The sequence below is a fragment of the Mycetomoellerius zeteki genome, unplaced genomic scaffold (genome assembly GCF_001594055.1).
Source record: "Mycetomoellerius zeteki isolate Tzet28-1 unplaced genomic scaffold, Tzet1.0 scaffold8, whole genome shotgun sequence".
In the NCBI taxonomy this organism is placed as follows: domain Eukaryota; kingdom Metazoa; phylum Arthropoda; class Insecta; order Hymenoptera; family Formicidae; genus Mycetomoellerius; species Mycetomoellerius zeteki.
The window spans coordinates 32656-49346 of NW_017257830.1; the positions used below are offsets into that span (position 1 = coordinate 32656).

Genomic DNA, 16691 nt, shown 5'->3' on the forward strand with positions numbered 1-16691 from the left:
GCAGGAGAAGGAGGAAATGTCAACATGTCGCTTGTGAATTCGGGATACTCGGAGCTTGTGTCTGAATCAAAATCAGAATTACTAGTAAATGTCAAGCTAGAGCTCGGTGCACTTTCCGGCCAAGAAAGCAAATTATTCTTGGAAGAGAACGGTGGCGATAATGAGTTCAAGAAACTCGTCGACGGCGGCGGTGACTTTCCGCAAAGCTCAACCGCAGACAATCCTTTGGCGGAGTCAGGATGTAAAAATGAGATTCTATTTTTGAAGTTCAAGCGCAAACTATGTGGAACTTTCTTGTGCCAGCGTTTATAACGCAAACGGCTCCTGATATCTGTCTCTGAATGCGAAATCGAGTCCGAGTCCTCACTGGAATCATTTCTAGGATGAAAAGATCTACGTATATTTTTTATTGAAGGTTTTCTACTCTCCGACAAGGATGATGTCCTATATCGGTAAACGGTGGCATCAGAAAATTTCTCTGCGAGCATATCCAATTTCGGTAACTCCTTTCTAGCGGGATCGTTCTGATATAATTTTGGCGGTTCCAAAATGTGTTGGTCTAAAGTTGGACTTGTTGGCGAGTTTGATTTTTTTATCAAGTTCAATTTTGTGTTAATCGATGATTGATTTTGTAATGGAATATTCAAGTCCAAATTCTTAGGTTTTTGAATCGGTATATTTAAGCTTCGCAGAGGTGTTTGAGATGGCGCAGATAAATCCAGATTCCTTATGTTGAAGACTTTTGGCAAAGCTGTTTCTAAATTTTTCGAATTTTGCACGATATTCTTGCCTAATTGTACCATGTTCTGTGTCAACTTACTTAAACCCAAGTTTAAACTGTGAGCTTTTTTAGAATCTAAGTAATTTTTTACATTTTCCAAACCAGAAATTTCACGTTGATATTTTTCAGCTAAGATCTTACTATTAAGTTCTACCTGACTGGCTTCGGCATCAGATTTCCGCCTGAGACGTTGAAAATTTGCTCGCAAACTTTCGGAACTGCTATATATGGGAGATTCTTTCTTCTCTATTTCAGTAATAAATATAGGATTATTGGATATTACATACGGAAAGCCCTCATGACTGTTCTGATTTTGTTCAAACTTGCGAAAACTTTGTATATTTATTTTTATTGTATCTGTATTACTCCTTGGACTATCCGAGCCACTTGTCTTCGTGTTAGTCTTAATATTATCCGATGAACCACAGATGGTGTTCATGTCTTGACTGGATTTTCTGGGCATAAAAGACATTTTAGCGGCTCTAGATTTCGACAGGTTAATTTTCTTGGTAAAATTTGTGATGTTTATTTTTGTGGAGTCAGTAAAGGTAACAGGAATTTTCGGTCGTGTACCAAGATCTAAGTTAGTCGTCTTGTCCCTTGCTACATCAAACTTGTCCGGTTTATTACAAGGAGATTCAAAATTTGCCATTTTTTCTTTCAAAATATCAACATTTTCATCCGACTGTGCTTCGAAATTCATGACATTACAATCGTTCAATCCACAGTTATTTAATTTATTTTGTAATGCTTGATTAGATTTAACACTGACCGACAAATTCTGTTCTTGAATGTTCGAAGAATAAGTGAGTTTATTAGGCTGTTCCAAATTATTAATTTTAACATATTTGTCCAATTTTTCTTTCCTGAAATATATCTTCTCGCTGTTTGCGCTGGTGCATTCTAGAGTAGTTTCATCATCACAGTATTTCAGCTGTTCAAAATAACGTTCAACGTAACTGGTAGATACTCTCTTCATCTCGCGTGAAAAATCGTAGTTCAAATCTTCTATATTGAATTTTTTATCGTTCTGGTGATGGACATTTAATTTGGTGTCCACATCAGAAACTCCTTCGCATTTGAAGTGATCCGTTCTATTTCCGTTCTCCCAAAATTTAGTTGATTTTATTAAATTCTGCTTCATTGCAACATTATCTAACATATGCTCATTCAAGTCAATATCCATGTACGAAGCCCAGGCACTCGGCTTTGTTAATAGCTCTCGCGATTTCGCGAAACAAAATTCTGCAGATGCCTTGTCCCACAGAGGAAGTTTTAAGGTTGATGGAGCACCAAGGGATTCTGTACTAGATACCGTTGATGAAAGGGATTGCAGGCTTGAGCATAACCACTTTATGCAACACATGAAAGTTTGATGAGGATAGCATGCAAAAAAATGAATGAAAATCAATGGTAATTTTGATGGCAATTTTGATACATTTTAGTATAAATCAAGCATAGTACATGCAAGTGTATCACATAAAGCAAAATACATAACGTGTACATATAACATTTTACAATTGACAAAGATATTAGAGTTTGCATTTTTTATCGTCACGTTAATTAAAATTCCATTTATGATTCAATTAAAAATTTAATGTCAAATTATAAATAACAAAAGATACAAAAATAAATAATAATGAGAGGAAAGGGTCAGAGAAAAATTTATATTAGTTGATGATATGAATGAATAAATATTAGATTAAAAAGCTTAAGATATAATACCGTACAACAAAAATAATTTTTTTTCTTCGCACATAGAAAATTCAAATTGTCCGCAAAATTAAAGATAAAATGTAATACAGCCATACGTGTCGTTCTGCGATATCAAATCATTTATGTTTCTTAGGTATATTTTTATGCACAGAAGAGGTTATTTCGGTCACGGTGCAAGATGAAATTTTGCGATTGTCTGAAAATTTCATACATCCTATATATATATATATATATATGACTAATTATATATATATATATATAATTAGTCACTAAATGAGAAAATGATAAAATTAAAGCGATTGAAGCAAAGTAAAATAGTGAAAATATAAAAATTGCTTAAAATTTTCAACCTTACTATAAAAGCGGTCATAACACATTTCCCTTGAAGTTAGCTTCGTATAAACCCGCGGTCCGATTGAGTCTTAAATGCTTACGAATCATGGAAAGCTGCAATGTAGACACGGTTATTATTTTTTATAATTTTTTGGGCAAAAACAGGGTTGAAAATTATAAAGAAGTTGTAGCCGAAACAATTGTTGCATTTCGTAAAATAAGAGTCAACACGTCGTTGAAAATTGACATTTTGCACAGTCATTTGGATTTCTTTCCAGACAACTTGGGCAATTTTAGTGACGAGCACGGCGAGCGTTTCCATTAAAATATTGCTACAACAACGCTTCAAAGAAAAAGACTCTCGCCATGCTTAGCGAATACTGCTGGTCAATTTGACGCGATACACTGTACACAACAAAATTGTGTATTATTAACATAAACGCCAAAGCAAATGTTTGTTTTCTTACGAAATAATTTGTTTTTTTGTATATTTAATTAATAAATTTTTTAACTTTAAAATTTAATTTAACTTTAATAACTTTAAATTTAACTTTATTTTGTTAGAAAAATGAATAATAAATGTTGCTCCTACATGAAGTTATGCAGTATACATTTTCTTATCAATATTTATAAAGAAAATCAGAATCACAGATTCATCAGAATCATCATATAGAAAGGCTGAAAAAAGGAGAAATTTGTGTGATTTTCGACTAAAATGCATTTTCTTACTCCCCATTTTGCTCTACTCCAATCGTTTTATTTTGATCGTTTTCTCATTCAGCGATCAATTTCACATGGAAATATTTAAAAAATTATATCTTGCGCCGCACAGACTCCTCTAAACTTCAAACATGCACAAAAAACAAAATGATTTGATATTGCCAAATGAAACGCATGCTGGTACTAGATTTCATCTTTACTTTCGAGAATAATTTGATTTTTTCATGTGTAAAAAATGCTGTCGCACGGTGTAATCAATCGACCTCGAAGTATATACAGGCTGGGGCACATGAAATAAAATGTCGAAATATATCCATTGCTCTTAAATAGGGAAGTGAATATCGAATATATTCATCAATGAACCGAATATATTCATCAATGAATTGTTTCATCAATTCAACAACTATCTATAAGTCTGTTTTTATTGCTGCACTTTCTGAACTAGTACACACAGTGCAATAAGTTGAAGTGAAACAAATATACGTTTGTTTTACTTCAACTTGTTGCATCAGTTCAGAGTGCATAAAAAACGGGCCTTATATTCAACCTGAATGAATAAGTATATATCAAATATATCGAATAATGAATAGAGATGCTTGATCAAATTCGATATATACGAAATACGAATATAATGCACATTCATTCAAGGCGAATATAAATAGCTTTTGAAATGATGAAGTATACCTATTCATTACCTGCATTTCTATTCGATATTGACATCCCAACTATTGAACATAAAATATGACAATTTAAACTAACTTTATTATAACTAAATTAAAGATACGCAGTTTATGGAGGAATCTGATCACTTCTTTACTTCAAAAGATACAACTCAAGAAACGATTTTCGAGTTATCATAAATGAATTAACTTAACTTCATAAAAAATTGTCTCAAAAAGTTTTTATATAAAAAGTTATAAAACAAAAATGTCAAAACGACATTTAAGAAAAGATGGAAAACTATTTTTGACTTGACAGAAAATTATTGATTAATCAAATAATATCCATAAAAAAAATACAAAATGTTTAATAAGTAACGATAAAACTCTCTCGCATAGGGGTAGAGCGGACTAAACTGAGTCGAAAAATCCTCTATCATTTTACAATTTTCTTTTACCAACATGAAAAAATGCGATACTGAAAAATTCTGAAAAAATTCTCAGAATTCTATGCGAAGAAAATAAATAATTTTTATCACTTGCTGTTTTTCTGTAAAGTTTATATTACTTGAGTAAAAAATTATTGAAAATCAATATTCGGTGATTTTTAATAATTGATATCTTATTAACTATTGCGAAAATGATAGAGGACTTTTCGACTTAATTTAGTCCGCTCTACTCCTATGCGAGCGTCTTATCGTTATTTATCAAACACCTTGTATATTCTGAATAACGTAGAATTAAATCAGATTAATGAAAAGACTTTAAATGTATAAAAACAATTGAAAATTAATGCCTATAAAAGTGCGTCCAGACTATCAAGCCGAAACTCGAACCGAACTCTGAGCTGCAAGTATTTCAGTTACCTTTCATTATTTTTTTACCGAACTGCGTAACAAACGTTTACCAAAATGACTTCGGTTCGAGTTTCGACTCGATAGTCTGGACCTTTAGAACCATGCACTATATGTATGTGTGTTTTTCTTTTAATTTATTACATGAATGTATACAGGGTGTCTGGTAAGTTTTGGCAAAGCGCTTGTGTGTAGATAGAGCGGATTAAACTGAGTCAAAAAGTCCTCTACCATTTTGCAATTTTCGCAATAGTTAACGAGATATTAATTACTAAAAATCGCTGAATATTGGTTTTCATTAATTTTTTACTCAAATACTGTCAACTTTACAGACAAACTGCAAGAGACAAAAATTGTTTATTTCTTTCTCATAGAACTTTAAGATTTTTTTCAGAATTTTTTATAAATTTTTTAGCACTATATTTTCTTATTTTTACCAACATGAGAAAATACGGTATTAAAAAATTCTGAAAAAATTCTCAGAACTTTATAAAAAGAAAATAAACAATTTTTATCTCTCGCTGTTTTTCTGTAAAATTGATAGTATTTGAATAAAAAATTATTGAAAATCAATATTCAGCGATCTTTAGTAATGGAATCCCCTATACAATCTTACAATATCCATAAACGGTTTGATTGTTAAAACAGTTTTTTTGCAGGATTTTGTGTATTGAAATATACAAAAAGTATAATAGGGTATATACATACTGCTTTAATATTTAATTCTAAGAGCAAAAAAATGACTATATTTAATACTCTATGATTTGGGAAAACAACGTATCAATTCATATCAAATGATAAAACTGAACATTATATAAGACCTTCTTAATGATTTAGAAATTTCTTCCCTTTTTAAATTACTTTTTGTTGTAAAATTTTCGTTTCTTAGTACATTTTTATTTCATATTTTAAAATCATCAAATAATTTTGCAAAATTTGTAATAATAAAAAATTATAATAAATATATATATTTTAACATTGCTAGTATGAGATAAATGAGAATATGTAATGAGAATATCTTTCTAATTTTTGTGCTTTCTTTTCTTGCAAGTATGTATGAACCTTTTAATATACCCAGATGAAACAAAAATCGTTTTATGTACCTGTATATCAGGTATACTGGCAGCTTCTTCAGAAAAGTGTCGTCTGTCTGGTTTAGGGCTGTGTTGATGTGGCAACTTAAAAGAGAATTTCCTACGCCTTGAAGGACTGGCAGGAGTACGGGGAGACTCCGGTGGATATTCAAGATCTGTCATGGAACGTGCGGTCAATTCTTGTGCCATAGCAATAGCTGAGTAGAGAGTTTTCTGATCGGCAGCTGAGATAGGCTTCACCTAGACAAGACAAACTTTACTGTTTCCGTCGTAAATAGGGTTACCAACCGTATTCTTTTTGAGGTCGGAAAACAGCGTACTCTTGCTTTTTACTTATTGTACTCTATTTTGAGAAATGAGACGAAATTTAAAAAATTATTATTTAATATTTACATTTATTACTTTACAAAAAAGTTTTGCTTGGCTTGTACTAAGGCTTTGGCCATTATGTAAAATATAAATATTTATTTATATATTATATAGAGGTTTTGATAGAGATTTGGTTATATATATTTGTTGAAGAAACTTATAAATAGCAAAATACGTTGAATACATGAACCAATTTTATTTTCTCAATTCTATTAACATTAACATTAAAAAAATCTGAAAGTAAAATGTAAAGAAACATATTTATTTGTAACTTTATGAAGACTAAATAGATGTCAAATCAAAATTACATTCTAAAAATGTCATTTTATTAAATATTAGCATTTAAAATAAAAAAGTTCATCATCTTTTTTTCTTTTTAGAAAGTATACTCTTTTTGCATATCAATGTACTCTTTTCGTGCGACAAAGAGTTGATAACCCTAGTCATAAATTAACATTTTAATGTGATGATTCTCTCTTTTATTACATTTTCTTACAAATATTAACTATATAACACAAGTATTATACTAAGAATATAACTAGAAGCATTATATAGGGTGGCCCATTGAAAATGAAACAGACTGAATATTTCCAACAAAAATGATTTTTCGAAAAAACGCAAAAACAGATCGATTTGTGTTGGGAGATATCTTTAGGAGCATAGTAATTAGGCGGATTCCAATCACTATGCTTAGTGCGCACATGTATATGCGGTATGTATGTGTGTGTGAGGAATCCGAGAGTGGGAGAAGTACGTAGCTAGCACAGTATATATAGTACCGTATGTAATGTAAGAAATTATTTCGACATGTAATGTAAGAAATCTATTTGTTAATGGCTTTAAAATAATTACGATCTTATTCCCACCCTCGGACGTCGACAAAGACGCTAGAAATCAGAATTTTACAAGTTTCACATTCTAGTCAAACTATTAGGAGCAATCTTCCTGTGATCGCCGTTTGCAACAGCCTAGGAACGACCTTCGCGACTTGCATAACTCTCTCCTTTATGCTGCGAATGGCATAATACCTAACTTGTCGGCACCTCAATCCTCCTCTAACCCTTCCATTAATCCTCCATCCTCAATCTCTGGTATCCTCTTATCTTCTATCCCTCCTTCTTTCTTCCTCCCTCTCACTTAGTACCGTCACCTCTGCCTCTCGCCATGTGCTCCCATTCCCCTCGCCATCCTCTCCTACGACCTTGGACTCGCGAAATCCATTTGGCTTATCACAAATCTTTCATATTTTACTTTCTTTCCTCCTTCAAATTACGAACAATATTCCGGATTCATATAAGAATAGTTAGGTATCGGCCTCCATAATATACTTGATTCTCTCCAATCTCTCATTGACGACAATCTCTCAATTAATTTCATCTTCTCCTACGTTTCAGTGTTATGGGTGATACAGGCTCGCTTCGCCTATTGTATTGAAACTGTCGGGAGGCGCTTGATAAGAAGGCCGAAATCGAAAAAATGGCAGAATCTTAGGATATCATCTTTCTAGCCGAGACTTGTGTCAAGGGGGATCATGACTTTCGCGTACGAAGTTTTGACTGTCTTCGCATCAATGCAAACACGGTTGACGTAAGAGGTATGCTCGTTATTATCCGAAACCCTATCACTTACTCTACTATAGACCTAACACCTTGACATTCCGTGGAAGCTTTAGTTATCAGGCTTTCTCTTAGCAATTCGCAGTTCAGTCATTGTGAATTGCGGGTTGGTGCCTACAAACATCCCAACCTACCCGCCTCGCGTAACGTACTCTCCTTTTTAACTTCTTTTATCGGGACACACGACCTGGCTTCTGGGTGACCTTAACGTTCATCATCCGCTATGGGGAGCTTCGCGCAATAACTCTGTGGATCGTATTCTTTGCGAGGGTATCAATGCCCATTCCTTGATTGTACTTAACCCTCTGTCTTTTCCCACCTGTGTCTCTCATCCTTTCAGAAATCCCTCCACGATAGACTTAGCGATAGCTTCTTGCGGCATTGCTTCGAAGTGCGATGTGCGAGTTCCCTCTGACCTCTTCGGTAGTGACCACCATCCAGTGGAGGTTCGCATTAATTGCCTGGTCAGAACGGTAAGTATCTTTTCTTATAAGATTAACTTTACGCCATCTCAATGGGCGGAGATCAAACAGTACTTATGCGATAACGGTAATTCTATCTCTCAATCTATTGCCTCTATTAATCCCGATGACCTCTTGATTCAATATAACACCTTCCTTGAGCTGATTTCCCAAAGTTTCAAGACATTCTTGCCTTCTAATCCGTGTCGGAATCGCCCCCGAATGTTTGACGTAGCTCGCACTAATAAAGGCCCCCCTCCGGCTCTCTGGTGGACACCGGAATGCACTAAGGCTGTCAAAACCCTATTCTATAGATCTATTCTATCGTGAGCTTGTATGTACACTAAGAATGTAGGAAATTGAAAGACCTTTCTAATGATGTATCATTCGACCCCCTTCTCATTTGAAATCTTTTAGGGATTAGCACCTCCACTTAGGGGGTTGAAGTTGAGGATAAGAATTATACGTCAAAAGATGTTTCCCTCCCAACACAAATCGACCTGTTTTTGCGTTTTTTCGAAAAATCATTTGTGTAGGAGTTATTCAGTCTGTTTCGTTTTCGATGGGCCTGTATGTGTATAATATTTCGATTATAAATTGTCGAGTCCGTTAATTGTATTTTTTATCTTTCAATTCTTCCTAACACATATTAACATAAAGGAAAAGAATATTGAAAAGTGTTGCAAATAATAACAAGAAGAATAACATTAGATAATATATATAATAAAAAATTACTGTACATTTATTGGACTCACGGTGGCTTGCTTCTTTTTATGTTTTGCTTGAATTTCCCTCAGTTCATTCCTTGCGTTGCTTGATTCATGTTCAATGAATAACGAATGGCCGGGAGGGGAAGAACCTACAGAAAAATATATATCAGTAATTTATATCAGAAACATAAGACAAAATGATCCATCATGATTAGTTGAAATATTATCTTGAATAATTACTTTTTCGAAAAGAATTGTCTAGTTTTTAAAAGACTAACAAAATAGTATCAAAAAATATTTTTAAACCAGTTTTTTGGAAGCAGATTTCACAAGTATTTTTTTTTCTTTTTACGGTTCTTCCCTACATTGTAGCTATTTCGGATTGTGACGTCAGAAGCAAGAAAAACACATTTAGAAAATTCTTGCAAACATATTAAAATGTATTTTTTTATAAAACAACATTTGCAGTCAAAAATAGACTTATCAAATATGTACATCGAAAACTCCCTTTGTGTTTCAGTAATCAATAAATAATCATAGAGGGTGACTAGGGGGATTGCAAGATGCAGGTAGCAAAATGACACGTGTAACTGGAAAATGTCTCTTATAGATTAGACAAAAAAAGAAGTAGAATATCAAAAGTGCGGACCAAAGGATAGATACGTGAAAACACAAAAAGTGAGAAGCAACAAAGGATAAAGACGTGAAAGGCAAAAAGGAAATTAAAGGAAAAGAGATTAGTTAATACACAGTATAAAAGATAAGGTTGAGTTCGGAATTTTACCAAATGCGAAGATACAAAAGTAGAGACAAAAAAAGGAGGATCACAAGGTGATCAGAATTATCACGACATCTACTGATAAAGAAAAATCGATAAGACAGGAATTAACTGATACCGATACACATTAGAAAATTAATGGATAATCTAAAAAACGATAAATGTACGAACAGAGGAAGATAGAGGAAGAGGGAGAAAAAGGAGGGAAATAAAAAAGGTAAAATAATCTTGGACCATTTAATTACAAGGTCGACAGTTGGGAGCGAGGAATCATCAAGCAAAAAAGAAGAAAACGAAAATGAAGACAGAATAGAAACAGAAAGAGAATTCTTAGAAAAATTTGAAAAAATTATAAGGAAAAAGAGGAAAATCCTACAAAGAAAAAGAAACATTATCAAAGGAAGATACAGAAGAATATAAAAACATGACATGAAATTGATAAGAATTCATGAGAGATGTAAAAGAAAAGTTGAGAAATACAAAAAGAAGAAACAAAGAACTCAAGGACAAATGGAGACAGAAAGAAGAGTGATGGAAAGGAAGAATTACGGAGGTGGAGAATAAGATAAAGAATTTGTTGATGAAAGATAGAATAGATGAAAAATTACAAGAAAAAATAAAAAATTAGAAATAGCAGAAAAGGCGAGAGAGAAAAGGAAAAAGAGAACATTATAATAAAATGCTGAGAAATAACAAAAAGAGGTACGCTGAAGACAGCAATGGAAGAGATACGAATGTAGAGGTAATCATAGAAGAAGTTAAGAAGAAATTTTTTGTTACATATAAAAAATATATTTCTTTCACTAAAAACAGTTGTAAAACTATATAAACTGTTTCTTTAATTCTAATAAAAAGAAACAACCAAAAAACTTCTTCAAATTAAAGAAATCGAATCGATGTCGATGTCATTATTTCTTAATTTTTAATGTGCCATGTAAATGCCAGGCCAGTCCGTCGGTGGCGGCATAACAGTCGCTTACCAGCGCTACTAGACAAAACGTGACGTTGCTGGCGTGGCGCTTGCAAGTTTAACATGCTAGCTCCCAGGAAGGAAGGCTAATATTACACGAGTTCGTTTTTTGTCGTACGACAAATGTGTACACAACAGAGGTCCTCGGATCTCTCTATCTCATAGCCAATCAACACGCTTGAAAAATTTGTCGTACGACAAATGTAATATTAGCTTAAGGCCGCTATTTCATTTGTACGTTTTTGTTGTACGACAAATTTTTCAAATCTGTTGATTTGCTACAAGATAGAGAGATCTAAGGATCTCTCTGTCTTGTACACATTTGTCGTACGACAAATGAAATAGTACCCTAAGAAGACTCCACTCAATCTAGCCAGTCCTCAAACATGCGTCAATTTTGCGTTTCGAATTAAGTTTCGATTCTTGACACTCGTAGCGCTTGTGAATTTTGTAGTCCTGCTCATAATGAGTGCGCCGTAGGAAAAAGTTTCACGAACGTTTAAGGACATTCTCCGAAAAATCCATTTTCTTTAAATTTTTTTAAAATTTACAGAAAAAGCTTATTTTAGTATCCTCAACATGTGCTTTAAAACTTAACCCGAAACGGGATTAGAAATCGAGATATTCCACTTCAAAGTTGAAGCATTTAACATAGGATTCCTATCTAAAGCTTATTCGAAAATGGTCTTTTTATTCACTATAAAAAAGTTTTTCTTAACAATTTTTTGAAACAATAAGACATAAAACTTGATATCACAAGGAATAATATGAAATTTGTCTGAATATTGTTTCCGGTATTCGAATGGAAACCTCTATTTTTTATTACATATTCTTGTAGCTTATCTCGAGAACTTTCCAAAACACTATAATAAAGTTATTTTTCGTTAAGTACTTGTTAAGATATAAGGTAAAACCGATCGCTGATCCGGCCGATTAAGGCAAGACCGGGACTGATCCGGCCAACTAAGGCAACGATACAATCTTTCTGCTCTACAATAATTTCGTCCAGCTTCATCAAGCACAAGAATAATATCAACGATTTCATTTGAACTGTAAGCGGCCATTTTGAAAAAAGCTTTGAAAAAGCCCACTAATGTAAAAAAATTGAAAGAAAAAGCTATACGAAAAAAAGAGGAAAGTTGAATTGTTCAATTGAGAAGAATTGGACTCAATTCCATGAGCGTATGTCAAGTAGTGTGGATAGATCGCGGAGACGCGCGCGCGTAAGAATCTCGCTCACACGCGCATGCGTACATGGATAACGCCGGCGGTATTGTAACTTCCAAGTTCCATAACTCTGAAAGTACTTAACGAAAAGTAATTTTATTATAGTGTTTTGGAAAGTTCTCGAGATAAGCTACAAGAATATGTAATAAAAAATAGGGATTTCCATTTAAAAAAACATTAATGACCCTGATTTTGACAAGGTCACTCAAGGTCACATTTCCATCATGTGTCCCTTTTCAACCCATGCAACTTTCGTTCGAAAAATTTTTCAATAAAATCATCAATTCGCGAGATAATCGACCATATCACTTAAAACGAGACATCCTGTACATATATTATATATACAGGGTATTTCAAAAGTAACGATAAATCTTTCGCACAGAGACAAAATGGACTAAAGAAAAGATTGAGAAGAAAAGTCCTCTATCATTTTGCAATTTTCGCAATAGTTAACAAGATATTAATTGCTAAAAATTGTCGAAATTGATCTTCAATAATTTTTTACTCAAATACTATCAACTTTACAGAAAAACTGCGAGACAAAAATTGTTTATTTTCTTCTCATAAAGTTCTGATAATTTTTTCAAAATTTTTTATCAACTTTTTAGTACTGCATTTTCTTATTTTTACCAACATGAGAAAATACGGTATTAAAAAATTCGAAAAAAATTCGAAAAAAATTTTTGGAGCTTACATCAAATGTTTTAGAAGTTGATTCAACGTCTTTTCAACCAATCATTTATCATTAGGCTTCGATGATCTTGATCTTGATACATGTTGTCAAGATTATTACTCTGAGTGACCCCTTCAATAGGTTTTAGCCGTCGCTCGTTATTCGTTAAAAAGTTATCAACAGTCAAAGTTAGTAATTCTATCCATGCTTTACATGAAAAGTAAGATAACTCTAGGCAGGGAAAAGTATGGGATAAACCGATTAAGGGAATACGGCTTTCCACGTGAAACGAGTTCCACTCCACCTCTCCCTCTGCCAAGGGGTGTTTGACTTTCCACGCGAAGCAAGATCTATCTAAATGAAAAGTTGTATGCTTATTGGCAGGGGAGGAGGTGAAATGGGACTCGTTTCGTGTGGAAAGTCGTGCGCCTCTTGGCAGGGGAGAGGTGGGGTGAAACTCTCTTCGCGTGGAAAGCTATTATGTAAGCAAGGAAGAGTATAGAAGGAGGGGTATAGTTTTCAATATATAGCAGAAATAAAGCGTTATTTTTTCAAATTTTTTTTATTCATAACTTTTTAACAAATAACGAGTGACGGCTAAAACCTGTTGAATGCCATTCAAGGTTATGACCAACATATTATGACAACACATGTCAAGGTCATCGAAGCTGTCTCCCCTGAAGTGAATAATTATCCTTTTTCTCTCAAAGAAAGATACATTTTTTGTTTGCTTGTTTATCTTTCTTTAATTCTACCTAAAGATCTATAATAAAAGAATTCCGTTAGCAAAAGTGAAAATATAAAATCTGTTTCATAAAATCTGTTTTAAAAATGTTGCTGTTTGTTTTGTTATTCTTTGTTCATTACCTTAAAAGTCCATAAAAATCCATGAAATGCATTTTTTTTTACTAAAATTATTATTCAAGATAATAGTTCAAATGAATATAATATATAAATTACTTTACATATTCCTGCATTCTGTATACCGAATGTTCCTTAACTTAGGAAGTGCTGCAGATTCAAGACAAAAATAACAAAAAAGTTCATATCTGTTGAACTTTGGATATGATCCATTTTAATACTACAAATATGTATTTGGAAGCATTTGATTGACCAATTAAAAGAAAGAATTTTACTAATTGACCGATCAAAGAATGGTTCAAAACATTTTCAACATCAAGTGGACCGTAATCTTGGCTGTATGTGAATAATTAACTCTTAACCCACACAAATATAGAAATTGAATTTTTATCGAATTGGATCATTAAATGAAAATACCCTGCACAAAATAATGATGTGAATCAATTGATGTAAAGAAAGTATATAAATGTTTGAAAAAAATCTGTAGTCTGCAAGTATACAGGGTGTTTAGAAAGTAATGAAAAATCTTTCGCATAGGAACAGAATGAACTAAACTGAGAAGAAAAATCCTCTACCATTTTACAATTTTCGCAATAGTTAACAAGATATTAATTACTAAAAATTGTCGAAAATTGGTTTTCAATAATTTTTTACTTTAGGAGGATGGGCTTTGGAAATTAAGACACGTGTTTAAAGCAGATATCCCAATATGTCTCAAACGCTAAATGTTTGACCAATGTGTTCTCCCGGTGCTGATGTATGGCTCGGAAACATTGACCTTGACACAAAAATCTGTCAATAAGATACAAGTCGCCCAGCGAATGATGGAAAGATCTATGCTGGTACTAACGCTGAGAGACCATGTTCCAAACAAGGAAATACGGCGAAAAACAGCGGTAATAGACGCAGTTGAAAAAATAGTCCATGCTCAATGGAATTGGGTCGGTCATGTGGCGAAAATGGCGGATAATAGATGGACTAAGCGATTATTGGAATGGCGACCACGACAAGAGGCAATCAGAAGTAGAGGAAGACTTCCGACCCGATGGTCCAATGATATAAAAAGAATCTCTATTAACTGAATTCAGGATGCATAAGATCGTGAAAAGTGGAATAAGAGGCTTATGTTCAGTGGACAAGAGGAAGAGCTGTATGATGATGAAAGATATTTTTCTAGATTTTCAATCTTAGTTCCACAAAACTTAGTATATTATTCATTCAAATAATTTAAAGTGCGATGTAGTGTTACGGGTCCATTCTAAACAGAATAATCGTAACGCTTGTAACATATTTTCGTAAGACTCGTAAAGATTTACAAGTGCTTATGACTTTATGCAATATTTTTACAGATAGTTTATTGCTAGCCGTAAGATTTACGAGACATCATGGATAATGTGGATATTTACGAATGATCGTACGTCTTACGGTACATACGCATAAAATTACAACATCAGTTATAAATTCTTACAAGTCTTATGAGAATAAATCACGAGTCTTACTGTTCTGCTTAGAATTAATTCATTATTTTGTCACGAACTATGAAACTCTTATATCAAGCAAACATTAATCTTATGTCAGCTATATGAGCCAAAAATAAAATTTTAATTTATTTTCAATTTTCTTATACTTAAAATCGACTTCATCACATCTCTTCGTGTGTGTATTTTTAATTCTGTAACAAGAAGTTTGTAAATCAGTTTGAAAATTTTTAATAATTGTAATTCGTAGTAATTCCCGTCACATCATCCTCTTAATTCAATTTTTTACAATACACTGTGGGCTTGATTTCAATTTTTGTAAATTTTCTGAAGATTACAAGGGTTTGGTTAGTTCGGAACACGGCCCTTTATTATTTTCCCAAGGAATTTGGCAAAATTAAGTCTTATAAGAATGGGGCGTTGATTTAAAATTGTGAATTTTGAGGAGAACAAGTAGCACAATTTTTTAACAATACAAAATATCTTATAAGACCGTAATGATTACACAATGAATCGGAAATAAAGGTCGTAAACGGTGTGTCTCTCAAGCTGGATTTTCAGTGTTGAAATAATTATGTGTGAATTTGTATACTACATATCCAATCCCTCAAACTACATGCCGAATTTATTTTCAGTCTTGGAACAATTCTAACAGAATTAGAGTAGTAATATCATAAATTAAATTGACAAGCAATTATATTGATGCTCATAAGGCATTTTAGATTGATCTTAATGTTCTGATGCTTATAAGCATCCTAAAATCTCAAATTAATTTTATTGCGAAAAATGCGTACTTCCATATGTATAAGTTATCGCGAAGAATACTGTTAACGCCTCGGTGATCTGAAAACTTAGGACGCTCGCACGGAATGTAAGAGATCCAGATGCAATCCCTGGTCGAGGTAATATTTTTCACAATATGGTAAAACTAATTACAGATTTTAGGATGCTTATTAGCACCAGAATATTAAAATCAATCTAAAATGTCTTATGAACATCAATATAGTTAAGTTGCTTGTCAATTTAATTTGTGATATTACTACGATAGTTCTGTTAGAATTGCGTTTTAAGACTGAATAAATTCAACGCGCAGTTTAAGGAATTGGATATGCAATATAACAATTTTTTAAGTTCTGAGGCTAAATAATATGATCACAAATATATAATCAAGCACAGAGATACGAATACAATTCTTTTCGAAATGATTTTTTATCGAGAGCAAATTAAATAAATGAATGTTTCTTAATTTATTCGGCAATTGACCAACAAAAATAAAAAATCGTCGTAAGGAAAAATTTGATTTATGCTAGAAGTTTCGGCATTATAAGTGCAGCCAAAATAAAAGCTATACTATTTTTTTGCAAAATAACTATTCACTCTGGTTTTAATCT

General features: G+C 32.9%; 1 protein-coding gene across 1 annotated transcript in view; it reads right to left on the reverse strand.

Moving 5' to 3' along the window:
• The window catches only part of Ack-like (activated Cdc42 kinase-like), a 49297-nt gene that overhangs the window by 19594 nt on the left and 13012 nt on the right, over positions 1-16691 (reverse strand). The window contains exons 5-7 of the mRNA XM_018459187.1: positions 9359-9462; positions 6167-6397; positions 27-2132 (exon numbers count right to left, since the gene is read on the reverse strand). Of these exons, the coding sequence (XP_018314689.1) occupies positions 27-2132; positions 6167-6397; positions 9359-9462 (2441 nt within the window). The remainder of the gene's footprint in view (positions 1-26; positions 2133-6166; positions 6398-9358; positions 9463-16691) is intronic.